Source organism: Motacilla alba, chromosome 1A (assembly GCF_015832195.1).
Source record: "Motacilla alba alba isolate MOTALB_02 chromosome 1A, Motacilla_alba_V1.0_pri, whole genome shotgun sequence".
Classification (NCBI taxonomy): Eukaryota; Metazoa; Chordata; class Aves; order Passeriformes; family Motacillidae; genus Motacilla; species Motacilla alba.
This window is the reverse complement of record NC_052031.1, coordinates 1,948,129-1,975,816: the sequence shown is the minus strand read 5'-3', so window position 1 is coordinate 1,975,816 and position 27,688 is coordinate 1,948,129. Positions and strand designations below refer to the sequence as shown.

At 47.1% G+C, this 27,688-nt stretch overlaps 1 protein-coding gene across 1 annotated transcript in view; it reads left to right on the top strand.

The window, feature by feature from the left end:
- The window catches only part of EXOC4 (exocyst complex component 4), a 317,262-nt gene that overhangs the window by 272,386 nt on the left and 17,188 nt on the right, over positions 1-27,688 (top strand). Inside the window, 4 exon segments of the mRNA XM_038153051.1 lie at positions 2,114-2,292; positions 15,631-15,772; positions 20,159-20,337; positions 22,013-22,172. Coding sequence (XP_038008979.1) covers positions 2,114-2,292; positions 15,631-15,772; positions 20,159-20,337; positions 22,013-22,172 — 660 coding nt within the window.

Here is a 27,688-nt window from a genome sequence, read left to right as displayed (position 1 = left end):
CCTCTGTAGTGTTTAAAATTTCAATATTTGGTGTTCATGGGCCCTGATTCTTGGCTAGCAGGGCAGGACTACACATCCCTTCCTGGAAAAGAAGGTTCAAGCCTGATGAAATTTGGGGAAATGTTCTTTTTTTTTTTTTTTGGACGTGGAACTACTCAGCAGCATCCCTTTATGAATATTGGAAAATTAAACAAATCCTGAAAGTTCACCAGCAGTTTTTATCCTTTGGCAGCAGAAGAGATCCAGGCCCATCTTTCCTTCCCTCCCCAGCCTTCCTGTAACTCGTTTGTTTAACTAAAAAGACTCCAAACAAAAAGAAAAAAAAAAAAATCTCTGCAAAAAATAATCCTCAGCCTGGACAGAGAATGATTTTGTTGTCTTAACCCCTCACTGTCTCCTGAGTGAGGAGATGTCAGAAGGCACCAGCAGAATTCCCCATTAATTGGGAATTATTATTATTATTCCAGTGGGCTTGGGCAGCCAGAGGGACCTGCTGGGGCGTTTTAGAGGAGCTCAGAGCTTGGTGTGTCTGGTGGTTTTGCTTTGCTAATTTAAGATTTTTTCAGTTTTAACATTTTCTAATGAGTGTGGTGGGCTTTAGTGTTGGTTAATTATTAGCGTACTTCTTTCATGTTGTGAGATGGGATTAGGAGAAAGGTAAAGCAGGTTTAAAACATTTAAAAGAGTACAAAGAAAATTTTATTAAAAGTAACTAAAATTAAAAAAAAAAAGTAGTAAGAATCAAAAGAAACTGGATTTCCTCCCATTAAACCGCAACAGTGAGGGGAGGCAGGGAAGCAAGCTCAGCCTCTGCTGCTGGAATTGGGTTTTGGAGCAGAAAGGGCATCCCACAGCTCATTCCCCAGGCACAGGTGCTGCTGATAAACCCCAAAGATGTTCCCAGCTCTGCCCAGGAGAGGGAAAAGAGCATGGATTCAAATTTCATTACTAATATTGTTATAGAAATTTAAAAACCAGTTATAAAAATATCAATAATAATACCATATACCACTGACTTCCATACCTTTATAGCATTCTACAACACAAAACTAACTGTGGTATTTTTGGGGTTCTGCAGACAGAGGAGGAATTGAGAATCTGATTCCATGTTCTTAGAAGGCTAATTTATTATTATATTATATTATATTATATTATATTATGATATTATATTATATTATATTATATTATATTATATTATATTATATTATATTATATTATATTATATTATATTATATTATATTATATTATATTGTATTGTATTATATTATGTTGTGTTTATATTATTTTATATTGTGTTGTGTTTATATTATATTACATTACATTACATTATATTATAGTATATTATATTATGTTTATATTATATTATAGTATATTATATTATGTTTATATTATATTATATTATATTATATTATATTATATTGTGTTTATATTATATAATATTATTTTATATTATATTGTGTTTATATTATATATCATATTTATTATATTATATTATATTATATTATATTATATTATATTATATTATATTATATTATATTATATTATATTATATTATATTATATTATATTATATTATAAAGAATGCTATACTAAACCATACTAAAGAATAGAGAAAGGATACTTTAAAAAGCCTTAACAAGATAATAATGAAAAACTCCTGACTCTCTCCAGAGCCCCAACACAACTGGATGGTGATTGGTCATTAAGTGAAAACAATTCCCATGAAACCAATGGAACAATCACCTGTTGGATAAACAATCTCCAACCACATTCCAAAGCAGCAAAACACAGGAGAAGCAAATGAGATAATATTGTTTTCCTTTTTCTCTGAGGCTTCTCAGCTCCCCAGGAGAAGAATCCTGGGCAAAGAGGATTTTCCAGAAAATACGATGGTGACAACTAAGTAGTATTTTATTTCTCATATCAAAACACACTCTTCACTTCCAAGATTCACAACAGAAAAGGTTCTCCTGCTGTCCCTGATTCCACATTCCTCAGGGCGGGGTTTGCTTTCCATTCCAGGGCTGCCTTTGGCAAGGAATCCGAAGTCCTGATCGGGAATTTGGGAGACAAGCTGATCCACATTCCTCAGGGGGGTTTGCTTTCCATTCCAGGGCTGCCTTTGGCAAGGAATCCGAAGTCCTGATCGGGAATTTGGGAGACAAGCTGATCCCTCAGCAGGAGATCCTGCGGGACGTCAGCGACCTCAAAGCCTTGGCCAACCTGCACGAGAGCCTGGAGTGGCTGGCAGGACGCACCAAGGCAGCTTTCTCCAGCCTCTCAGCAGCCCAGAGTGAGTAACTCCCAGGGGAAACCTCTGCCTGGCCATTGGCACAGCAGAAATTTGGGGTTTTAGCAGCTTTGGTTCCTGCTCCCCAAGCTGGTTTGTGTCAGAGGGAAGCAGAAGGTGAAGCAGCTTTGTTTGTTTGTTCCTCTGGGGGCTGTGGGGGCACTGGGAGGGCTCCAGGAACATCATTTCTGTCTTGGTTTGGAAAGCCAGGTGTCTGCTGAGGAAGGCAGGAGCCTGCCCTAAAATGGAAAATGTAAAATCTCTCCCTGAATTATTATCATTTTAGAATTAAGGGGCTCTCAGGCAAAGATATGGGAATAGGAATAACAGTTTGTAACTAGGAAAATTAAAAATACAAATGCAATAGTACAAACAACAAACCCCTGCCAGAGTGAGAGCAGGAGCTGAACCCTGTGGGTCAGGGTGGTGGCAGCAGTGCCATTCCATGGTGGCTCAGCCCTCCTGCAGGGCCAGCTGTGCTTCTGCTGGAGCACAAAGGTCTTTGACCTTAGAGTTTCACCTTTCTGAAGGTCAAACTCTGAGTTTCCTCCCTGTGATATCACACACTTCTATCCAAACCCCACACCCACAATCCCAGTGCTGCCATTCCATTCTGGAAGCTTCTCCAGGGCCTCAGGTCAGTGCAGTGTTCTCCTGGGGGTCAGAGCCTGGAGCACAGAAAGTCTGGAATTCTCAGCAGCCAGCGTTCCAGCAGCCTTTGTCTTGGTTTGAGCTCTTCCTCCTGCCCAGCATCCCTGGAATTAAATCCTGAGTGTTTGACAAATCCTGGGCATCCCCTGCTCTCTCAGGGGGTGCAAGGGGACAGCTGGAAAAGGAAAAGCATGGAATAAAAAACCCACACAGCTCGAGGGGAGCCCGGGACTCAGGGGAATGGGTGAGGATACAGGGAATTTCTGCAGTTTGGTTTGGAAATTTGGAGCAGAATCCTGAGGGAAGGTGCCCAGGACTGAGCAGCTGAGCTGTCCTGGGAGCTGGGAGTTGAAAATCAGCTCAGACTTTTTTTTTCCTGGGAATTTCATGAGGGAAATTTGCTGGTGTTGAACAAAGTCACAGTGTTTTATGTCCATTAAATCATTCTTGACAGCAGAGCCTCTCTGGGTGACTGAAATCCTTCCTGTGGTTTCTAACTCTGCTCTAGAGCAGGACTTTAAACTCCGCCCTCAGCTTTCCATCCTCAGATCCCTTGGATCCAGAAGGATAATTAAGGTTATACAATTAAAACCCAAATTACTCCAGGTAGCTTTAATATTCCTGTAACCCAGACTTTGACTTCTCAATACCTGGGTGACAGCACTTGCTGTGTTCTAGCTTTTTTTTTGTTATTAAACAAACAACAAAATTGAACAAAACCCAGCGGGAAATGCTATCAAAGTTCAGTAGCCAAATATTTATTTAGTTACTAGGAGAGTTCTTGGGGCTGTGGATTTATGTTCTAACAGTCAGAGCTGTTAAAATAAAACATCATTTCTAATTTCAGGTCTGGTTGAAACTCAGGTTTTTTAATAAATCAATATTTTCCAGCTATTAAAGGGCACGAGCATGACTTTCAGGCCTCGGAGAGGACGTTCCACACGGGGGTGAATAAACATAAAAGCACAAAGTGTAATATTTCACTTGGCAGCGTCCTCCTGACAATAAAAATTCATCTTCCTTTGTAATAACTTCATCCTAAAATGTCTGTACACAAATGCCAGGAGTGTCTGGGACAAGGGGAAGAAGGGGCAGTGGTAGGAAATGGCAGAGGCTGTCCCGACCTCCTGCTTATAAATGAAATTTTCATCCTTTGATCGTTTCTCTTTTCTGCCCCAACAACTTGAGATTCAGTCCTCCTCCCACTCAGGGCATCACCCAAGTGTTCAGTGAGTGATCAGGACCTGAATTTTTGGTGCAATGCCAGAAATTCCCTAATCCCAACAAGCCCACGTGGAGGTGGTGGCCCTGGGGGAAGGCAGCAGTTTTTTCCAGCAAAGCTTCCTTGGATACAAGCAAATAATAAAGATATTTATAATATTTTCTATGTTTTATATATAATATTTTTATAATTTAATAATCTTATAATAAACATATTTAATAAAATTATAAATAATAAATTCCCTCAGGCACAGCTCTGAACATCCAGAAAGCACAAGGTGGAGCTGGGCAGGTCTGATTTTGGGAAACCCTATAGTGGCTTTGGGGTGAGGCTGTCAAAGGCCCCTTCCCAGAGATAAGAATTCCATAATCTTTGGCTGTGGACGTGCCACAATTATCCCTCATTTGAACCCAGCCTTGCTGCTGGAGAGTTTTATCACGCTGGGCAGTCTCTGCACTGTTCATTATTTGGTGTTTGCTGAGCTGATGGCTCTTCCATGGCTCTGCCCTTATCTGCTCCCCTTCAGAATTGGATTTTTTATTTCCCAAACCAGTCAGACATGACAAAGCCATTTCCTTCTTTCCTTGTCTTTCGAGGGAATGCAAACTCCTTTTTAACAATAACCATTTAAGGATTAAAGTTGATGGAGAAGGTGAATTTGCTGAGGAAATTGAGTCACTTTTAAAGGGGTTTTATAGGAAAATGGAACTTGGGTTCCCCTCCTCATCTTCTGTGCTGCAGACAGAACACAACCTCATCCTTTCCCTTTGTGGAGCTTCAGCCTCCTGAGGTTCCCTGAATATTTTAGAAAAGGAATTATTATGAGCCACGAAGGAGTTGGGACAATCTTTTTTAAGATTTTGAACGTTTTTAAGACCATTGCTTGTTTGCAGGGAGGAGGATGAGAGATGAGCTGTTGGCATCTGGAGTTGGAGCTGCCCTTTAAATTCTTGGCACGTGACTTCAGATTGCTGTGATCACCAGGGAATGACTGACAGGCTTAAATTTGGAGTTTGGAATTGCTTTGGAATGGTTTGGGTGGGAAGGGACCTTAAATCCCATCTAGTGCCACCCCTGCCATGGCAGGGCCACCTGCCAGTGTCCCAGGCTGCTCCAGCCCCAGTGTCCAGCCTGGCCTGGGGCACTGCAGGGATGCAGGGGCAGCCCCAGCTGCTCTGGCAATTCCAGCCCAGGCAGGAATTCCTCATGGCCAAGATCCCATCCATGGCTGCCCTCTGGCACTGGCAGCCATTCCCTGTGTGCTGTCCCTGCAGGCCTTGTCCCCAGTCCCTCCTGGAGCCCCTGCAGGCCCTGAGCTCCTCCAGCTCAGCTAAATCAGGATTGTCCTTTGTCGTAGTTGAGATGGTCACAACACAAAGCAGCACACTCCGTTTCCAGAAGGCTTCAAACTGTTTTTATTCAGCATGCATGCTTTTTATACATTCTTACACAGCTCATCAGTTCACACTTTACTCATTGCTCACGAGAGACAAACAAGGTGCTCATTGGAGCAGGCAGCTGCAGTTTCTCTCATTTAGCCTTCTTTGGTTTTTGGTTTCTATGTCAACGACCTGGGTAGGAAATTCTTTCAGGGGTAAACATGGATCCTCTTATCAAACATGGATCCTCTTCCCAAACGTGGATCCCCTTATCAAACATGGATCCTCTTATCAAACATGGATCCCCTTATCAAACATGGATCCTCTTATCAAACATGGATTCCCTTATCAAACACGGATCCTCCTATCAAACATGGATCCTCTTATCAAACATGGATCCTCTTCTCAAACATGGATCCCCTTCTCAAATATGGTTTCTCTTATCAAACATGGATCCTCTTATCAAACGTGGATCCCCTTCTCAAGTATGGGTTCTCTTATCAAACATGGATCCTCTTCTCAAACATGGATCCTCTCCCCAAACGTGGATCCTCGTGTCAAACATGGATCCTCTTATCAAACATGGATCCTCCTATCAAACATGGATCCCCTTATCAAACATGGATCCTCTTCTCAAACATGGATCCCCTTATCAAACATGGATCCTCTTATCAAACATGGATCCTCCTATCAAACATGGATCCCCTTATCAAACATGGATCCTCTTCTCAAACATGGATCCCCTTATCAAACATGGATCCTCTTATCAAACATGGATCCTCCTATCAAACATGGATCCCCTTATCAAACATGGATCGTCTTATCAAACATGGATTCTCTTATCAAACTTCTCTCTGGCTCACAGAAGTCTCTCTAAAACCTCTTCCAGTGTCTTTCTCTTCCAGAAGGTTCATTGGAATTAAACTTCTTACATGTGCACCGCGTGTCCATGGCTGTCACAGCTCCGTGGCTGCCCTTCCCTCAGCCCCTTCACGTGGAGGAATCTTTATTTGCTCAGTGTGTCGTGTTCACCTTCCCTGTGTGGGCCTTGCCTGGCTCATCCTTGATGAGTAAAAGCAGCATTTTAATGCATTTCCAGTTCTAACTGGAAAAACCAGCCTGAGGAGGGACTGACCTCCTGTCCTGTCATTGGCTTCTCCCCAGAGAGAAAATCTCTTCAGGAGCACACCCTGAGGCCGTTCAGCCTCCTCACTGCTGTATTCCATGTCCACAGCAGATATTTTCCCCTCTAATTCCCCAAAGTCCAAGGGGCTGTGGAAGATGTTTTCCCCTTTCCCTCTGCAGATGGGCAGCGCTTCCCCCACAGTCCCAGTCTGGGTGAGCTACGACTTCCACCCAAAGCAGGGGAAGGAAAAAAATGAGGTTTTCTACAGCTTTTTACCAAATTCCTGCATTTCTCTGCCACTGCCTGGCTTTATTAACGATATCACTGAGCATCTGCATCTCATTTTCCAGCCACAGATCTCAAAATGCTTTTCAGAGCTTACTGAGGGCCATTAGAGCATCGTGGGCCACTCTGTCCCAGGAGGATCATCAGCCTCTCCTTGGCTTCCCCGAGCCTGGAATGGGCTCTGATGGCTCAGAGGAGCATCCTGCCCCCCTCCAGGAACGATGGCTTGGAAATGGACAGTGGAGCCTTTCTCTGCCACACGGAGCTGGCATTTAAAGTCACTTTCAGGCCCCTCCAGAGTGGGTTTCAGCGCAAATGGAAATCAGGCCCGGTGTGGAGGGGAAATTGCTGCCTTCATTTCACAGCCAGGCCACCCAGCAGTGCCGAGCTCAGGCAGGGCTTTGTGTTTGACCCCCTAATGAACTGAATTCAGCTCTTAAATGGGGCTCTATTTCTCTCAAGCTGCAGCCGATTTTTTTTTCCCTGTCACTGAACTTGTAGCACATCTTGCTGTACTGATTGCTCATGGAGAAATTTTTTTTTTAAAGATATATTAATAGAAAACCTTATTTGAAAGCCAGATTAAAGATGATCAACACGGGCCTGCCCTGGGGTAGAGGAAGGACTTGGTGAATGCTGTGGCTTTGTTATTGCAACAAAAGTCAATTTCTGTCTAAACCAGAAAAAGCTGCACATTTCCACCAAATGCAAACCATCTGCCATTAAATTAACAAGGTAAATCTTGAGTGCTTTGATTATTTGGTGAATATCTGCTGCTTCAATATGACTTAATCTAAATGCCAGTTTTTTATTTAATCTCCATAAATAGCCTTGTTCTCCAATATTTCTTCTTTCCCAGTGCCTGAGCAGTTGGGGCTCTTCTGGAAGAGCACAAGTCCTGGCCAGCTGCCCTTCCCAGGTGCTCTGAACCTCCTCTGTGTGATCATCCCCAGCTTGCTGTGCCCCCGTGGATGGCCCTGGCCTGGGGACAGGAACCAACCTGGCCTGGGAGCTGCTGGTGCTGGACAAAGTCACTCAGGCCTCGTTGGTTCTGAGGAGAAGCAGAGGAAAAGAAGGAAAAGCTCTTTTTGGGTGTTTTATCTGCTTGGCCATGGCTGGTACTCACAGATCTTTTTGTCCATCCCACAGCTCATCCTGTTCCTGCTCTGGGATGCTCTCCACAAACATTGGGCATCTCTGAATCTCTCCAAACCTGTGCCCAGTTTTGGCTTCTCCAAAGCCCAGCACGTCCTCAGCGAGCTTGGGGTGGTGTTTGATGAAGGAATGAGGTCCCTGCCTGGTCTCCTGGGTTTCCCAGGTGGGAATGCCCTTCAGCAAGGACAGGGAGCTCTGCCACCCTCACCCAGAGTGAAAAGGGGTCTGTCACATCCAAACCAAACCAGGGGTGATCAGCTGCTAATTAATCACCATTTATAGCTTGGAGAGAACTGCAAATGTACTCGGACTTTGCAAAGCTGCTGCAAACAGCTGGGAGAGCTCAGAGCCCCTGGCAGGGCCTGCAGGGGCTCCAGGGTCGCTGCAGAGGGACTGGGGACAAGGCCTGCAGGGACAGCACACAGGGAATGGCTGCCAGTGCCAGAGGGCAGCCATGGATGGGATCTTGGCAATGAGGAATTCCTGGCTGGGCTGGAATTGCCAGAGCAGCTGGGGCTGCCCCTGCATCCCTGCAGTGTCCAAGGCCAGGCTGGACACTGGGGCTGGAGCAGCCTGGGACACTGGCAGGTGGCCCTGCCCATGGGATTGGAGCTGGATGGGCTTTGAGGTCCCTTCCCACCCAAACCATTCCAGGATTCTGCAGCCAAGAGCTGAGCAGAGCAATGCAGGCAGAGGACAAGAGTCCAGCTGGGTCCCTCTTGGCTGAGTTGACTTTTGGAGGACTAAAATCATGGAAAATTTGGGATAGCCAAGTGTTAAAACACCTTCAAGACCAGCAGGGACCTGCTGACTTCACAGAGATAAAAAGCCTGGTTTGATTTAACTGAGCATGAGGAGATTATTTTGGTTTATTTTAGAATTTCTGCACGAAAATTTCATAGCTTATAAACGGCTCTGCTTTGCTGGAGCTTGGGGATTGAAACCACACCAGTCCCCAGTCACCTAAAAACCCCTGTTTTCCCATCAAAGTGATCTCCTGGTGCCTTCCAGAACTTTTTTCCCCCCTCTGCAATACCTGCAGTGAAGCTCTTCCCATGGATCACAGCCTTCCCCAGCCTCAGCTTTTGTTCCCATCAAATATTTCATGGGATGAAGGACTCAGCTGCTGTTTCCCTGGCCTGGCTGCTCATTTCTGAGGGAGCCAGCACCGGGAATCCGTGCCTGGATCGATGGTGGGGTCAGCACTTAACTCACCATCATCATTAAGCTAATTACTCTCATTGCTCCTTCCTTCCTCCCACCCAGCAGCCCTAAAGGCAGGGCATGGTCATGTAAATAAGCGACCCAATTAGCAGAGCTGTCCAAAGCTCTTCCTTTTTGCCAGGAAATGGGGTTTTTGTGGGGATGGCTCCAAGGAGCCTGCTGGCCGCTCCTGTTGGTTCATCCCAGTTAAATCCTTTTATCTCTTCTGGAGGAAATTGATTCCCTGATGGCAAAGTCCTCCCTGCTCCTCCTGGGTGGGACAGAGGTGACACCTTGTCCCGCTCTGGAGGGGGTGAAATAATTGTCAGAATTATGGGATGGGGACTCAAAATCACAGCCAGGGTTTGACATCACCATTGGGTCACTCTGGTTTCACCAGCACTTGAATTCCTCTGGGATTTGGGAGAATCACTCATAAATAACCAGGAATTGTGGAGAAATCAGGCTGAGTCTGAGCATCCTGGTGCTCGTCCCCTTTTCTTTCCCATTCTTCACCCTGAATTTGAGAACTCTTCATCATTTCCCGTGGATGTTCCCATTCCCATCTTCCTCTGGATTCCCTTGGACAAAACTCGTTCCTTCTTTGTCTTCCAGACCTCTGGGCTGCTCCTCTTGCTTTGCAAACCAATCTCTTAAAAACAAACAGCCCTCCAAAACCCACTTTTATCTATAATTGATTAATTCTGTCTACAATTGATCAATTCTATCTTTAATTATATCTATAATTGATTATTATAATTAATTTTATCTATAATAATCTATTTTTTGTCCCAAAAAATTACTGCTAAGGATCTGTTTCACTGCATTTATTTTCATTATGCTTTTACTCCTGAGCATCAGGACACTGATTAACGTCAGGAATTTTATTCCTTTCTCATCCACTAAGTCCAACAGACTGGGAGATTTAAGGTTCTTTTGCAAATCCATCCCTCTGAGGCCCTGAGAAATCCTGCAGGGAGGTTTGGAGGGCATTTTTGGGGAAGGTGCAGCTCCGTATCCTGGAGGACTCTGAGGAAAAGGGGGCTGAGTTTTTGGTTTGCTGCAGATTGGTGGAAGTGTCTCCACTGACCTGTGATTTTCCCTGTTTTTAAGGATAATTTGGTGAACCACGTTGGGAAACAACAAACAGGCAAAAAAAAAAAAAAATCCTTCCCAGAGCTCAGAAGAAGCTGAAAGGATTTTTTAAAATCAAGTCACTTCTGAGATAATCGAATTCAGCCCAGGAAATAATAATTCTGAGAAGGGCAAGTTCTGGGAAAGTTACATCATGAATGACTGAAAACAGAAAAAATTAACAGAGGAATTTTCCCCGTTGAGGAGCACTGGAACAGCAAATCCTGGACATTTTAGAGACTCATTCCATAGTGAAATCAACTCTGTTCCTAATCCTGTTAGGATCCTGCTCTTCATTCTCCCTGCACAATTTTGCTTCCTTCAGTAAAAGGTTTTTTTTTTTTTTTTTTTTAGTGAAAAACACCTGATCTTTGGAGGTTTTTTTAATGAACCAATTGTTTTGGGGTGGTTTTCAAGCCTTTTCCAGAATTTCCAGACAGGTTTTCATCCCTTTTCCAGACTCTTTGTCATACCTTAAAGACAAGTGTGGATCAACCAAACCTTCCAGGAGTTGCAGGGTGGAACTTGAACCTCTTTTGCTGCCCCTCTATTTTATTTAACAAATTCCTTCCTCCACCCCCCAATAATCCTTTTTTTTTTTTTTTTTTTTCCCCCAAGGCTGCATCTTTACAGAAAACCAGCAAACAAACCCACTTTTTGGAGGAGTTATTGCCTTTTTAAAAGTGCTAATTTCCTGGGGAAATTTATGCCCGGCGGCAGCGGAGGCAGGCGAGGAGCTCGGCAGGCAGGCAGCGCTAACGAGACAATTCATTAAGCGCCGAGAGTACACACGGCTGTAAAAAACATTAATTCCCCAAATGAAAAACTAATAGAGTGTTTAGGCTGCTCTTTATCACCGGTGACAGCCTGGGCTTGCTCATCATTAGTGTTTACCCAGCTGATGGGGGCTGCAGCTCTTCCTCGCCACCTCAAAGGTGGGGATGGTTTTTTTATCCAGCTTTGTCCTGTCGGGATTCTGTGCCTGTGATGACTCCCGAGGTGTTAGAAAATCCTTTCTCTCCCAGCCCCAAGACTGAAGAAGAAGCTGAGACTCTTCTGTTCTGGTTCTCAGGGTTTCTTTTCTCTTATCTAATATATTCTGTCTCTGCCCTGCTGAGCTCTGTCCAGCAGGTCGCGTTGTGGCACAACCCCTGCCCTGGGGGTGCTGTTAGTTTTTTACACTAAGAACTACGTGTACTTTATTTACAATAATTTTCCAATACCTGTCACCTATGTTAGACAGTCTGTCTCTACTCTAAACCAATCCAAAAGTGCCACCATCACACAGAAGATGGAGGACAGAAGAAGGAGAAGGAGGACAGGACACACCCAGATTCCTCCATCTTGCCTCTTGAACCCCTCATCTAAAACCCCAAAATTCTACTTTTTCACCCTGTGACAAATTCACTGTCATTCTTCTCAAACTCTTGTGGCTTGTAAATCCTCACACAAAGCTGGTAATTTTTTCCATGGGTTAAAATCAAAGGCACAGGTGTCTTTGACTCCGTGCCAAGGTCTCTGAGTCCCTGCCAGGGTCTCAACCCATCCAGGGCAGCCAGAGCAATGTCCTGGGTTCCCAAATTGTCCCTTCTCCTGCTCTTGGATTTTAAGGACACAAGAAGTTCTCAGTGTCAGCCCTTTGCTTTTATCTTCTTGCTTTCCTTTTCCTTCTTTCTTGCTTTTTTTTTCCTCGCAGTTCTTCCCTTCTTCAGGACCTTTTGCAAGGGGAAATCCCTTCCTTAAGTTTCCTCCAGCACATCCTTAATTTTTCTCTGGGAAAACAGGACTCATTAGTAGAAATTTGCTTGGAGATTAATTAATGAGCAGCTGTCCCTGAGCTCGTTTCCTCTTCACTTGTGTCTGTCCTACAAGTGTAGCTTTGTCCTTTTGACACCAGTGAGTGCCCTTGCCATTGATCCCAAGAAAAGGTGAATTCCCAATAAAATGCTGGGAATTTTGGACAATTTAGACAGCTGGCATCCCAAATCCAGCTGGGAGGTGCCAGATACCTTGAAGGTTGGACTGATGGCCTTTAAAGTTGCCTCCCAACATTCTTGGTTCTCTTCCATTCCATGATCTTGGAAGTTTTGGGAGAAAGCGTTCCTTTGAGTGATTTATTTCCCTGGATTTAAAACCTATAAAAGAAAACAATTTAGGTAAAAAAGCAGTAATATCTGGGTGAATATTTGAAGTGTTTGTTCATATCTAAGAGGCCCAAACATTCACACCTCAGAGAAGAAGCACAGGGAAGGTGCCAACCCCAAAATCCAGCTTTGCTTCCTGAATTCCCATCACCCTAAAATGACTCCTATGGGAGAATCAAAATCCAGCTCCAGCTTTTATGGCTCATTCCAGTCCTTTCCTAGAAAGATGGAATTCCCAAATGGACCAATTTGGGAGAAGGAGTGACTGATCTGTACTTTGGTGTCCCTTTTTGGTGGGCATGGACGCCTTGGGGACATTACTGTCCCCTCACAAAGTTTTCCTCACCAGCAGCACCTTTCCCTTAATCAGTCCCAGAGGACAGACCATGGCTTAAAACAGAGGTGGCTTCTAAATAGTGAAATATTTTTTAATTGTTCATTTTTTCATGGTTTTTTTTGGGTGTGGAAGTCAGAGGTTTCCTGGCAGGAGTCCCACTGAACTGTGGGAGAATCAAAATCCAGCTCCAGCTTTTATGGCTCATTCCAATCCTTTCCTAGAGAGCTGGAATTCCCAAATGGACCAATTTGGGAGAAGGAGTGACTGATCTGTACTTTGGTGTCCCTTTTTGGTGGGCATGGACACCTTGGGGACATTCCTGTCCCCCCACAAAGTTTTCCTCACCAGCAGCACCTTTCTCTTGCTCAGTCCCAGAGGACAGACCATGGCTTAACACAGAGGTGGCTTCTAAATAGTGAAATAATAAAACATTATTAATTTTTTCATACTTTTTGGGTGTAGAAGTCAGAGGTTTCCTGGCAGAAATCCCACTGAAAGAAGTCTTTGATGTTGGATCTGATGTTCACACCTTCCTCCTTTAAGAAATAATCACATCTCTAATTCTGCTTGGCTTCACCCAAAGCTTTTCCCTTGAAATACCAGATATTCTCCTTTTTGAAGGTGTTTCAGCAGCGATTTTGTGTCCTTGTGGCATCAACTCCTCGTGGTGCTAAAAGCTGTGGGAACAGAAGACACTGCTGGAATGGCAGTGATGGATAAAATCTCATTATCCACATTTTTACCTGCTGGGGACTCAAGCACTGAAAGGGAAAGTGGTGCCTGAGATCCCCAGGAAAGTCTCCAGCAGAGAGAAGAGTTAACCCTGACTCTCTAAAGCCTTAATCCAGCTCCTACCCCGTGACAAATTCCCTTTTCCCTGTGATTTTTGGAGTTGCCTCTTCTGGAGAGGAAGGGAGGAAGAAATTCAAATTTAAGGAGCTGTGAACTGGTCCTTAAATTCAGCAGGAGTTTCTTGCTGCATCTCTCTCCCAAAGAGGAGGGAATTTTCCCCCAGCAGAGCTGCAAAATGTCTCTGTGAGCTTTTCCTTTCCCCCACAGAGGAAGTTAGGGAATGCTGTGCAAATCCTGAGTGTTTTGGAGGTTCCTTCCTCAGGTTCAGGGTGCAGAGTTTGTCTCCTGGTGCTGTTAAACCACTGGGATGTGTCAGTGGTCACTCTGCTCACGCCTGAGTGGCTCCAGGGCCTTTGTTTAATATTTTGTTTAATATTCCATAAATATATTTGATCAATTAATCTTTCTTTTGTTTATTTGAATATGGCAATCTGCATCCATCCATCTGCAACCTGCCAGGAGGCACCTGCAGAACCCCTGGGTGACAAGGCCTGGGCTGAGCTGATTTTTCTCAGCTTTGCTGGAATGAAACATTCCTTTTCCTCAGAGGAAGAGGACTCAGCTAGCTGTGATTTCAGCCAGGGAGGAGAAACCCCAAACAAAGCTGGCACTTTTCTCCAGCAGCATGGAAAACTCACCTTCAAATCTGGGAAGGCTCCAGGATGACAGGGGCCAGTGGAGCAGGGCATTGGCCAGGGGGTTGTGGTGGCCAGGTGGGCTCATGCTCAGCTGGGTGGAAATGGGTTAGGAAGGAGAAGGGGAAGAAGAATTGTTTGGCTGGTCTGTTTTTCCAGCATTCCAGATTTTTTTTTCCCTTTTTCCAGCATTTCCAGCAAGCAGAGATCCCTCCCTTTCTCAGAGTGAGGTGGGTCCACAGCCACAGCCTTTGTCCAAAGAGCTGCCCAACTCCACAGCGAGCTCCAAATGGCATTTCCTACTCAAAAACCTTTAATAATTTAGGCTCTGATTATTTTTTGCTGCTCCAGCTCATTTGTTGGCTTCGTGCTGCCAAGGATGATGGAGTAAAACTATCTGGAGTGAGACTTAAAAGAATGGGATTTTCTCTTCCGGATGTCCAGAGAAGAAAGGAAAATTGATGGGCTCTGAAAGGCTTCCTTTGAGCTCCAAGAGCAAAAACACACAGGAGAAAATCAGATTCATCCCCCCCCCCCAAAAAAAAACCCCACCTGAGCCTCCTCCCTGCCAGGGGGCCCCAGAAGGATTTCAGTGCTTTAAACAGGAAGCAGATTGTGCCCATCTCCCTCCTCCCCTTACCTCCACTGACAAATATAATTACAGCTTCACTGAAAGTGCTGCAGGTGAATTGTGGAGAGGAGAAAAATGGTGTGTGCATCTGCCTGCAGCAGCAAGGAGCTGACTCCTGCTTTTCTGTGATGGCTCCATCCATCTCCAGCACTTCCAGGATGGCAGAGCTGGCTCTGCTAAAGAGAGATGATTCCTGCCCCAAGTGCATCTCCAGGAGGATGAAAACTTCTCCAAATGGAGGATTTTGGGCTTTGAAAAATGGTGGTTCTTCATGCATGGTACAGGTGGGGTTTTCTGCTTTCCTGTCACCAGGTAATTATCCCTGGACCTGGCCCTGAGCTGAACTCCTGGACTCTGCAGCCACGGGAATTCTCAGCCTGAGCAATCTTTTCCCAGGAAAATGTCTCCTGGTGGTTGATGGAACCCCTCAGATCCACCTGGGAGTTCAACCCACTGCAGGAACACTTTGCTCCTTGACCCACTCCTGAATTAGAAGTGGAGAGATCACCCAGAGCTGGGATGGGAACGCGCAGGAGGCTCTGGATGGGATGGGGAACATCCCAAATTTAACTCTTCTCTCTTGGCAGCCACATCCCCAGGCCAGGACAGCCACACCAGCCTGGAGCACCTTCCTGCCTCCGAGCAGATCCTGCAGAGCCTGAGCGAGCTGGCCAGGTCCTTCCAGGAGATGGCTGACCGCTGCCTGCTGGTGCTGCACCTGGAAGTCAGGTAAAAACCTGCAATTTTGGGGGTGGAGGGGGATCTTGGGAGGCTGCAGGTGAAGATCGTGTCCAGAGGAGACAAATAAACTTCTCCATGACAGCATCAAAGGTGTGACAGATCACCACATCGTGGGTGGCCAAATGTGGCATGGAGGCCGGGCACCAAAAGTGGAATTTCCTAAGGAGGTTTGTGTCTTCACTAAAAGAGAATTCAGGAAGAAATTCCTTCATGTGGGTGTGGTGAGGTCCTACCAGAGCAGCTGGGGCTGCCCCTGGATCCCTGGAGTGTCCAAGGCCAGGCTGGACAGGGCTTGGAGCAGCCTGAGACAATGGGAGGTGTCCCTGCCCATGGCAAGGGTGGCACTGGATGATCTTGCAGGTCCCTCCAACCCAACCCACTCTGTGATTCCATGATTATGGAAATAATGTGGTTTTTGACCAGGAAAAAATGTGATTTTGTGGGACTTTGTCCTTCCAAAACAACACAATGGTGTTTTCACAGTCTGAGAGGTGTCTCCACAGGTTGTTTTTTATGATTGCAAATAGGAGCTTCTCCTGCTACTTTTTCAAACAGCAAGAGGAACTGGGGAACCAGCTGGATTTCCTTCAAGGGCTGGGTAATTTCATGAAGCCTCTGCCTTCACATGCAAAGATCAAAGGCAGCAAATCCCTTTCTTCAGGCTGCCAGCTGCCCACTCCAGTGTTGGGAAGATGTTTTTCCCTGGAGAACTGTTCAGGCCAGGTGTATTTTCATTGCTTCCCTTTGCTCTGAGGCATCAGACGGAAGGGGAATGTCAGAGATTTGATGGATCATCAGTTTGTTCTTTGGTGACACATCCCAAGCCATGTCGTGTCCCTGTGTGCTCTGCTGGAGTCAGCGTGGAGCTCTGGAAAAAAAAATCCACATTAATTCTTGTCAGCACTCCTTCATCCTGCCATCCATCACCGGCTGGGCTTGGAAGGATTTGATGAAAAGGTGGTAGAAGTATGGAAATGGAGCAGATTTCCAGCTGGGCTGAAGGAACCCAGATTCTTGGTACAGGTGTCTGGCCTCTGTGGCTTTTTGTCACACTTGGGTTAAGCAAAAATCCCTAAAATTTACTTCAGGGATAAATTCTGCTGTAATTTAGAGCAGAGCATTGCCCAGCTCCTCCCGTGCTTCCAACAGGAGCCGAGTTTGGAGCCGTGAATTCACCAAACCACGTCACTGTGTCCAAAGGGTGGGAGGGATTGAGGAGAGGTGCTGACATCAGGAAAACCCCAGCGGGGTGGGAGCTTCCCTGGATCCCTCACTCTGCATCTCCAACCACATCAGGAAAACCCCAGCGAGGTGGGAGCTTCCCTGGATCCCTCACTCTGCATCTCCAGCCACATCAGGAAAACCCCAGCGGGGTGGGAGCTTCCCTGGATCCCTCACTCTGCATTTCCAACCCCCTGCAGTGACTCTGGTGCCCGTTCCTGGCAGGATTCTCTGATCCTGCACCTATTCCCTGCATCTGCCATGTCCAAGGTGCACAGCACAGTGGGAATCCACCCACTGTGGGTTGAGAGACACTCAGAGCACATTTGGGAAGAGCCTGGGAATTTATCCCACCTCCGGCTGCTGCAGGTGCTACCTGAGGAGACACCAAAACAGCCAGGAATCTGGGAATTGTCTCCTTGAATTCTCCAGGAATTTTGGGAATTCCACACAATTATCCCCTGATTTTCTCCTGCCTCAGAGCCCCCGTTCACTCCAATGCAGGTTGGTGTTGTCTTCTCCTCCTCCAGTGCCCCTGGACATGACCCTGAGGTCACTGAGATCCTGCTCCTTGGATTTGGATGTGCTTCCTTAAAGGAAACATTTGGCACTCCCAGATCATTCACCAGGCCATGGAATCACATCCTACAGTGCTGGCAAGGTTTGGCTTGGAAAGGACCTTAAAGATCATCCAGTGCCATGGGCAGGGACACCTTCCCCTGTCCCAGGTTGCTCCAAGCCCTGTCCAGCCTGGGAATGGAAGCAGCTTTTGTTGAATAACCATGAAATTGTAGACTAGGTAATGTCTGTTACAGGATTTTCATATTTTAAAACAATATATAAAATTATATGTAAGATGCTTTTGCTCTGGGGATTACCCTAAACTGGACCTGCTCATGATGGCCACCTCAGGGGTGTTTTCCAGGGAATATGGAAGCCAGCACATCTCTGTCTCAGCTTTGGGCCACCCTGGTGGGAGCTTCCTGTCCCCGTGTGCTGACCCTGAGTTATGCCCCAAATTCCAGGGATTCTCCCTCAGGCCTTGATTTGTTCCCCGGGCAGGTGAATTCCAGAATCATGGAATCATTTAGGTTGGAAAAGACCTTTAAGATCATGAGGTCCAACCATTCCCAGCACTGCCAAGGCCACCCATGTCCCCAAGTGCCACCTCCACATGGCTTTAAATCCCTCCAGGAATGGGGACTCCACCCCTGCTCTGGGCAGCCTGTGCAGGGCTGGATGACCCTTTCCATGAAGGAATTGTCCCTAAAATCCAACCTGAACCTCTCCTGGTGGAAGCAGAACCCAAACCTGTTCCCACTGGGTGGCTACAAAAGCAGAAGGAGCTCTGATGTGGATTTTTCTGGACACAGCACTTTCCTCTCTGGCTTTGAGAGAAACAACTTCATTACAGCTTTCTGCAGAGTCCCAAGAGGGGTTTAGACTGCATGGAACTTCTCCTTCCATGGAAGGGGGCAAGTTGGGATTCGACTGCATGGAACTTCTCCTTCCATGGAAGGGGGCAAGTTGGGATTCGACTGCATGGAATTTCTCCTTCCATGGAGGGGGGCAAGTTGAGATTTAATTGCATGGAATTTCTCCTTCCATGGAAGGATGATGGTTGTTCATGTTGGAATTTAAGTGCATGGAATTTCTCTTTTCATGGAGGGATGATGGTTGGGTACATTTGGATTTACCTGCATGGAATTTCTCCTTCCATGGAGGGATGATGGTTGGGCACGTTGGGATTCAACTGCAAGGAATTCCTCCTTCCATGGAGGGGGGCAAGTTGGGATTCAACTGCATGGAATTTCTCCTTCCATGGAGGGATGGTGGTTGGGCACGTTGGGATTTATCTTCATGGAATTTCTCCTTCCATGGAGATGGTTGGGCAAGTTGAGATTTACCTGCATGGAATTTCTCCTTCCATGGAGGGGTGATGGTTGTTCATGTTGGGATTTAACTGCATGGAATTTCTCTTTCCATGGAGGGGTGATGGTTGGGCAAGTTGGGATTTACCTGCATGGAATTTCTCCTTCCATGGAGGGGTGATGGTTGGGTACGTTGGGATTCAACTGCAAGGAATTCCTCCTTCCATGGAGTGGGGCAAGTTGGGATTTACCTGCATGGAATTTCTCCTTCCATGGAGGGGTGATGGTTGGGCACATTGGGATTTACCTGCATGGAATTTCTCCTTCCATAGAGGGATGATGGTTGGGTACGTTGGGATTCAACTGCAAGGAACTCCTCCTTCCATGGAGTGGGGCAAGTTGGGATTTAACTGCATGGAATTTCTTCTTCCGTGGAGTGGGACAAGTTGGGATTTAAGTGCATGGAATTTCTCCTTCCATGGAAAGATGATGGTTGTTCATGTTGGAATTTAGGTGCATGGAATTTCTCTTTTCATGGAGGGATGATGGTTGGGCACATTGGGATTTACCTGCATGGAATTTCTCCTTCCATGGAGGAATGGTGGTTGGGCACATTGGGATTTATCTTCATGGAATTTCTCCTTCCATGGAGATGGTTGGGCACATTGGGATTCAACTGCAAGGAATTCCTCCTTCCATGGAGTGGGGCAAGTTGGGATTTAACTGCATGGAATTTCTCCTTCCATGGAGTGGGGCAAGTTGGGATTTAACTGCATGGAATTTCTCCTTCCATGGAAGGATGATGGTTGTTCTTGTTGGAATTTGACTGCGTGGAATTTCTCCTTCCATGGAGAGATGATGGTTGGGCACGTTGGTGAACAGGAAGGAGTTGCAGTAGTGTGAAGTGCTTGGGAATAGGCACAGTCTTGGAATTTTAATGACCATTCCATGACCCCTGGCTCGCTGGTCCTGTAGTCATCCCTTTAATGAGGTTTTCGTGGAAGGAATTCTTGTTGGAGGACTGGTATTGTATGGGAGGTCGGGAATCTTGGGAAAATTCAGCGGGATGGTGGAGGTCAGATCCATCACCAAGGATCTGTTGGATCCATCCCTGAAGATGGGACAACAACAAGAGGAGGATGCCTTTAACACAGACATCACCACCCATCTCCTGAAGTTATTTTTTTTACCAGCTTGAGGATAGGGAAAAACCCCTTTGCATCCCATGAATTCTTTAAAAGGGGGGTCGTTGCATTGTGATGTTCCTCCCTGTGCCTCACAGGGTTCACTGTTTCCACTACCTGATCCCTCTGGCCAAGCAAGGGAACTATGCCATCGTGGCCAACGTGGAGAGCATGGACTACGACCCGCTGGTGGTGCGGCTCAACAAGGACATCAGCGCCATCGAGGAGGCCATGAGTGCCAGCCTGCAGCAGCACAAGTTCCAGTACATCTTTGAAGGTCAGGCTCTTCCCAGTCCTTCCTCAATAAAGGGTTTTCCATTCTCATCCCAAAGCTCCACGGGATTCCTTTCGGGGATGAAGCAGAGTGAGGTGCTGCTGTCACCTACAGAGCATTGAGTGAGAGCTGTGTGGGAGAGCTGGGAATGTTCCCCTGGAGAAGGGAAGGCTCCAGGGAGAGCTTCCAGCACATTGCAGGGCCTGCAGGGGCTCCAGGAGAGCTGCAGAGGGACTGGGGACAAGGCCTGCAGGGACAGCACACAGGGAATGGCTGCCAGTGCCAGAGGGCAGCCATGGATGGGATCTTGGCCATGAGGAATTCCTGGCTGGGCTGGAATTGCCAGAGCAGCTGGGGCTGCCCCTGCATCCCTGCAGTGCCCCAGGCCAGGCTGGACACTGGGGCTGGAGCAGCCTGGGACACTGGCAGGTGGCCCTGCCATGGCAGGGGTGGCACTGGGTGGGCTTTGAGGTCCCTTCCCACCCAAAGCATCCTGGGATTCTGGGATTCCCTGTTTATTCAAGAAGAGGGAAATGGCTCCACACGGAGCCACGGGGACCATTCGCATCCTGTTGAAGTTTAAAGTCACACTCATGGTCCCCCTTAAGCACAGGCACCTCTTAAGCCCAGATCTGGGATTTACAGATGCCCCACCCTGGCTCCCTGTACATGAGCTAAATCCTTAATTTAGACTTTTAATTGGCCTCTGGGCTTGCCCAGACCTGTGCAGTGCAAATCAGGCTGGGTTTTTGCTCTTTGTAATGTGGTAGGAGTAGATGCATCATTTTGGGGGTGCCTGTGTCCCTTAGCCCCCAGTTGTGCCCTTCTGCCATCCTTCAGACTCAGGAAACTGTTCAGGATTGATCAGAGAGGAGTTGTGCATCAGGGGCATTGGGATACAGCTTATTCCTGCTCCTAGAGACTGAATTTACCAGGAAAAACAGGGAAACCACCACCCTGGAGAGCAGATTAAAATCCTGTGGTTCTACAGGAGCTGCAGTGACCCTTGCTCTGCCCAGACAGGGAGAGGGACTGGAAGGGACGTTGTGCAAAGCCTGGTTAAAAATCACTGGTTGTGATAACACAGCTCTAAGTTCTGGGGCAGTTTTGTGTTTTTACTAAAGAGATGGAAAGTCCTAAACTGCACCATGAAGGTTACTGAGGGTTTCCAGGTAAAATCCAATTATCCCTTGATCCAGCTCACAGGCACCACCTAACAGTGCTCATTTTGGGGTTTTTACCATGGATTATTTGTAGCCCCACATTTCTCTTCACAGAGAAAAGCAAGGCACAGTTCTTCCCAAAAATATTTCTGGGTTACACATTCTCTGAACCTCAGAGAAAGGAAACACAATTCACCTCATTTGCTGTGCCTGTGTTTGTGCCAAAGTGGAATGCAACATGGAGATTGCTTACCCAGAGTGATGGTGTTTTGTTTCCTTCAGGGCCAAGTGTGTGTTTGTGTCAGGACTGTCGGGGGACAGTCACGAGTTGAGTGCAGTTGTGTGCAGGGTTGAGTGCTGGGCAGATTCACTTTAGATGTAATGTAATATTGAATATTATAATATAATAAAGTAATTAATTATCCTTCTGATAAGATGGAGTCAGATGCATCATTCTGTCTCCCCTCATCAGGCCTGCCAATAATTATTGGCACTAAATCTCTTCCCCCTTGCAGGCTTGGGCCACCTCATCTCCTGCATCCTCATCAACGGCGCGCACTACTTCAAGCGCATCAGCGAGTCGGGCATCAAGAAGATGTGCAGGAACATCTTCATCCTGCAGCAGAACCTCACCAACATCACCATGTCCCGCGAGGCCGACCTGGACTTTGCCAGGTGAGCACAAACCTCGGCCTCCGCCGCTCTTCTGGGCCCCACGGGAGCTCAGGTGGCCCCTTCCAGTGTGGAAGAGGTTTGTAGGGAGAGCCCTAGAAAGTTCAGTGCCAGGGTTGAGAGGTGAACGGGGCTTTTGGTTTTTTTTTTTTGGTCTTCAGGTTGTTGTTTGTTTTTCTCTTATCAAAAGTTCAGCATGCTGTCTGCACACCAGACAGGGTGCGAGAAAGAGTGGGCACCAAAAAAGTCACCAGACACACAGGTTCGAGGTCTTTTAGAGCTGTTTTCTCCAGTTAACTCGTAGAACGTATTTTATTTCTGCCTTTCTACCAGTAACTAATTATTTGTTTGTCTGTGCAACATCTACATTGTGGTTCTTTCTAACCAATCCCCCTGTGCCACCAACTCTACAGAAAATGGAGCAGATGAAGAACGAGAAGGAGATCAGGCAATGTCCCAAATCCTCCATCTTGTCTCCTCTCCATACTAAAAACCCAAAACTCTGAAGTTTTTCACCCTGTGATAAACTCCACTACTGTCTATTTCACTCTCAGTAGATGCCAATCCATCCCAAAGTCTTGGAAGCTTTCTCCATGGACAGAGGTTAAAAGCAGTGTTCTCCTGGGGGTCAGGACATCTCAGGACAGGCAGAGAAATATTCCCTGTGCCCTGGGTTGCGACATTCCAGAAGTCTCAGGTGGCCGGATGAGGGGCAAGTTCAACAGCTGGAGGTGTTGGTGGCAATTTTGGCTTTCCTTGGGTTGAACAAGGTTCAGAGGGACGTGGAATCATGGAATCAGGGGGGTTGTTAAGGTTAGGGAAGATCTCCACGGTCATCAAGTCCAAATGTGGATGAGTTGAGGCTGGTGTGAGGTCCCACCAAGTGTCTGTGCTTGGTGCTTCCTTGGGGCTCCTCCAAGACCAAAACCCAGGCAGGGAAAATCTTCCAAAGGTGGGGGATAGAACTTAAACAGGATGAAACTGGGGCTTGGATTTACTCCCAGGTGAGAAATATTTTGGTTTGCTGAAGGCTCAGTGTCACCAGATCCAGGTTGGCTTGAAGGGACATCTCCCTCGAGTTCTGTTACCTTGAAATAGCAGGAACAGTAAAATAAACCCAAAATAAGCCCAAAACTGGGTGTGACAGAGCCCCTGCAAACCTCTCCCACATTCTGGGGTTCCTTCCCTCGAGGAGGATGGAGGGATGAGCAGGTGAAGGTGAGCCCTGAGCAGTGGTTTTGGTAGCTGGACTCAGGGCTGGCTGCAGGGGGTTCCTCATCTGATCCTGCCACGGTCAGGAGGGGACAGCTGAGCCAGGAACTGCCAAAAGAAACATCTGGAACTTGGAAACGGAGGAATGGGGTCCAATGAGAGAGGTTTGTGTGAAACTTGGATCTGAGCCACCACAAACTCTTGGTGCCATCACTTGGCCACTGCTGCTGGAACTGAACTGGGAGGGAGGTTTGATCTCCCTGGATGAGGAGTGTGACTGAGTGCCTCATTCCTCTGGGATCTCATCTGGGGCTGGATCATTACTGAATTCATTCCTTCAGATCACCATTGGCATGAGGTGTGGGGTTTCACCCCCAGATTGGGGTGACCCCAAAAGATGGAAAAGTCTCTCCTCCAACCCGTGCCTTTAAAGAAAGACTCAGTAGTCTTCTGTTGTCTGTTCTCAAGGTTGTTTATTGTTGGTTATCTAAAAGATTCTTCTCCCTGAGCTGCTGTGGCCCGTTCAGCAGGTCAGACAAAGGCACACTGCCCTCCCAGGGGGCTGCTGCCATCTTTTATATCACACATTACGTGTTACATGTTTATACCTTTCCCCCAATGCCTACTATCTATATTGAATGGTGACTTTCTACTCTAGACCAATCTGTGAGTGCCAACATCACCAAAGACATGGAGGCTAGGAAGGAGAAAGAAAGAGGACAGGGCAGACCCAAATCCCTCCATCTTAGAACCCCTGACCCCCATGTACAAAACTTGGACCCCTGTATACAAGGCTTAAAACCCCCTGTACAGCACTCAAAAATCCTTCCTTTCACTTCGTGACTGCTTCTACTACAATACCTAAACTTTTGTGACTTCTTGTTCTTCCTGCAAAGTTGGTAAACTGTTCCATGGGTCAGATCCAAAGCCACAGGGGTCTCTGGCTGCATGCCAGGGTCTCAGATGCTTTTGACCTGGGTCTGGAACATCCGAGAATGTCTGAGGGACATTCTGAGTTCTGACAATGAGGAAGCTGTGGATGCTGAGGCCTGCAGGAGGAAGATCCATTAGAAACTCTGCAAGGAATAAACCTTCCAAATTTAATCTTTTCTCTCTTAAATGCCCATCCTGTGGTGAAGGAATTTTCCTGATATCCAACCCTAAACTCCTCCGGCACGACTTGAGGACATTTCCTTGTGTCCTGTCCCTTGTTCCTTGGGGGCAGAGCTTGACCCCCACCCTCCCACAGCAGCTTTGTGCTGAATTCTTCCCGTCACATCAACTCAGCCACATTTCCTTTATTGTTTTCACAGCTTCATCACTTCCCTCTTTTCTTCCTTCATGCTCTGCTTGATTCTTTAGTTCTTCAGATGACTCCTGAATGTTTAAATGTTTATTACCCAGATCCTCCTTTGACACAAACAAGGCTCTGGTGCATCCAAGGCCTGCCCTGCTCACCTGGACTCACAGTCACCTGAGCAAGGCTCTCACGTCACCCCAGGGACTCCACGGTAGCCAGGTCTACTCAAACTATTAAATAAACATAACAGCTCCCCTCCAGAAAGCATAAAACAACATCAGGCTGGATAAAAGTGATTTGTACCTCTGTGCTACAGCTCAGGCAGGAATCTGTGAACGCTCTGTGCTGTGGAGAACTCTCACTTTGGCCTTTTCCAAGATAAAGTGGGGTTTTTTATGTACAGGAGCAGTGGCAGAGCTGATGGAGAAATCCTCCCTCCCCCTGCACCTCCTGGGATCAATTCCCTCCCTGCCTCACTGCTCCAGGGAAATGGGGGGTCATGGGTGGGACAGGAGACCCCCAGCCCTGCCTGGACATTCCTGTGTCCGTGACACTGAGGGTTCAGCAGCAATTAGCCACAATTAACAATCAGTGCATCGCTCTCCACACAGCCCCTCTCCACGCCTTAAATCTGAATTCTGGAGCAGATCCCTTTTCTCAGAGTGAACCTGTTTGAAATCAGTTTGTAGGAAAGACCAGACCAGGTGAGAAAGGACCAAAAGGTTTTTTTTTTAAGGTTTTCCTGAGCTTTTGATTTTTTGCTTTTATTTTTCATTTCTGATATGGTCTTCAAGGCTTTTTAGAGGCCTCAGAGGACACTGGGCATCCCTTTCTTCTCTGCACAGTGACTTCAGGCAGTAGAAATCCCAGCCAGGGAAGCTGGAAGGGGAAACCCTTTTTCCTCTGAATCAAAAATCAGGCGGAGGATTCAGAGCAAGCCCAGGTAACACTTGTTGATCCTGGCGAGGCTCTTGCTGTTTAAACCCCCTTTTTCCAAAGCTCTGTAACCTGCAGGTGACATTTGCTGCTTTGGGAGCAGTCCCACGGCAAGGGGAAAATGTGTTTTAAATGAGTTTTGCTTTCAGATGCTCAGTTCAAGGCAGGGAAAGTCTCAGCAGAGCATCACAGAGCACATTTCCACCGAAAAAAAAATTAAATTGCCAAGTGGTGTGAGGAGTTTTTTTCCACCAGGAGAAAGGGTGAAACAGGCTGGTTCTGACTGCTGAGGTGTCACAAAGGATTTGTGGCATTTGCTAAATTTCCTGCAAATATTAATAGGTTTTTCACTCCTGTGTGTTCAGTATCTAGGGCAGCAAAAATGCACGAGGTTGTTGGGGGCTTCCACTGCTTTATTAAGGAAAAAGGAGGATTTTCTCCCTGTGGAATATCCAGGCATGTGCTGCAAAGTCTGGGACTGAGCATGACTTCCAAATACCTCCAAATTACCAAAGTTTCACACCCAGAATTAGATTTATAGCATGGAAGGGATAAAAGCTTCAAATTTGAATTCCTACTCAGGTCCTTTCCCTTGTGTCTTCTTCCCTCCTCTCCCTCTATCCCCACCCGAAATTCTCGGGGATTTTATGAAGATTTCATCAGAGGTGGTCACAAAGGGTGAGGATTCTGCTTCAGACTCACCCTTAAATAAAAAAAAATCACTGACAAAAGTGATTTTCTGAGTCATACAAGTGTTAAAGCTGAGTGTTCTGGAGAGTGCACTGAGGTGGCTGCGAAGGGAGCAGAGCGAGCAGGGATGAAATGGGAACATTTTCTCTAACAAGTGTCACTGTGACCTCGGAAATGAAGGTTTCTGAGCAGCACTGTCATTGTCCCTGGCTCTCAGGGGGTGGCAGCAGAGGGATCCAGAGGTGTCCCCACACCTGGAGTGAGTTGGAGCTTTCCCTGTGCTGCCATCCCGGTTGTTCCCATGGCCACTCCTCCTGCAGGGACCAGGAATCTTTTCCTGCTGCTGATGACATTTCCAGGGGTATTGGCTGGGACATTTCCAGGGATATTGGCTGGGACATTTCTGGGGGGTTGGCTGGGACATTTTTGGGGTATTGGATGGGACATTTCTGGGATATTGGCTGGGACATTTCTGGGATATTGGCTGGGACATTTCCAGGGGTATTGGCTGGGACATTTCTGGGGTATTGGCTGGGACATTTCCAGGGGTATTGGCTGGGACATGTCCCTATAGCAGATGTGGCACCCCACTGGCACTGCCGGTGGCTCCCTGGGGAAATGGAGTGCCATGGGGGAGGAGCCATCAGAGCTCCACTTGTTCCTGGTTTGGCCGTCAAGAAACCCAAATCATGGACTCACAGGATCATGGAAGATGGAAAAGATTTCCCAGCCCATGGAGTCCAAGCTGTGGGCAGCCCCCACCTTGTTCCCAGCCCAGAGCCCTGAGTGCCACCTCCAGGTGTTCCCTGGACACCCCCAGGGATGGGCACTCCAAACCTGCCCTGCCAATGTTTAACAACCTTTATGGAGAAGGAATTTTCCCAAAATCCACCCTGAGCCCAGCCTGAGGCCGTTCCCTCTCCTCCTGTCCCTGTTCCCTGCGGCACAGCCCGACCCCCCCGGCTGTCCCCTCCTGGCAGGGACTCGTGCAGAGCCACAAGGTCCCCCTGAGCCTCCTCTGCTCCAGGCTCAGCCCCTGCCCAGCTCCCTCAGCTGCTCCAGACCTTTCCCACCTCCATTCCCTGGAGCCTCTCCATCCCCTCCATGGGGCTGGGGAATGCTCCTGTTACTCAAAACCCATCTTCATTCCAAGGCCAGGTTGGACAGGGCTTGGAACACCCTGGGATAGTGGAAGATGTCCCTGGCTGTGGCGTGGGGTGGCTCTGGATGATCCCTAAAGTCCTTTCTCACCCAAAGCATTCCATGATCCATGAAAGGGGAGGATGGGAAGGTTTAGGGTGGAGGATGCAGCTCGAGCTTTTCTCAAACCCACATCAAACCTGCATCGCTGCTGGGCTGGGTACCAGGGCTGTGCTGCCAG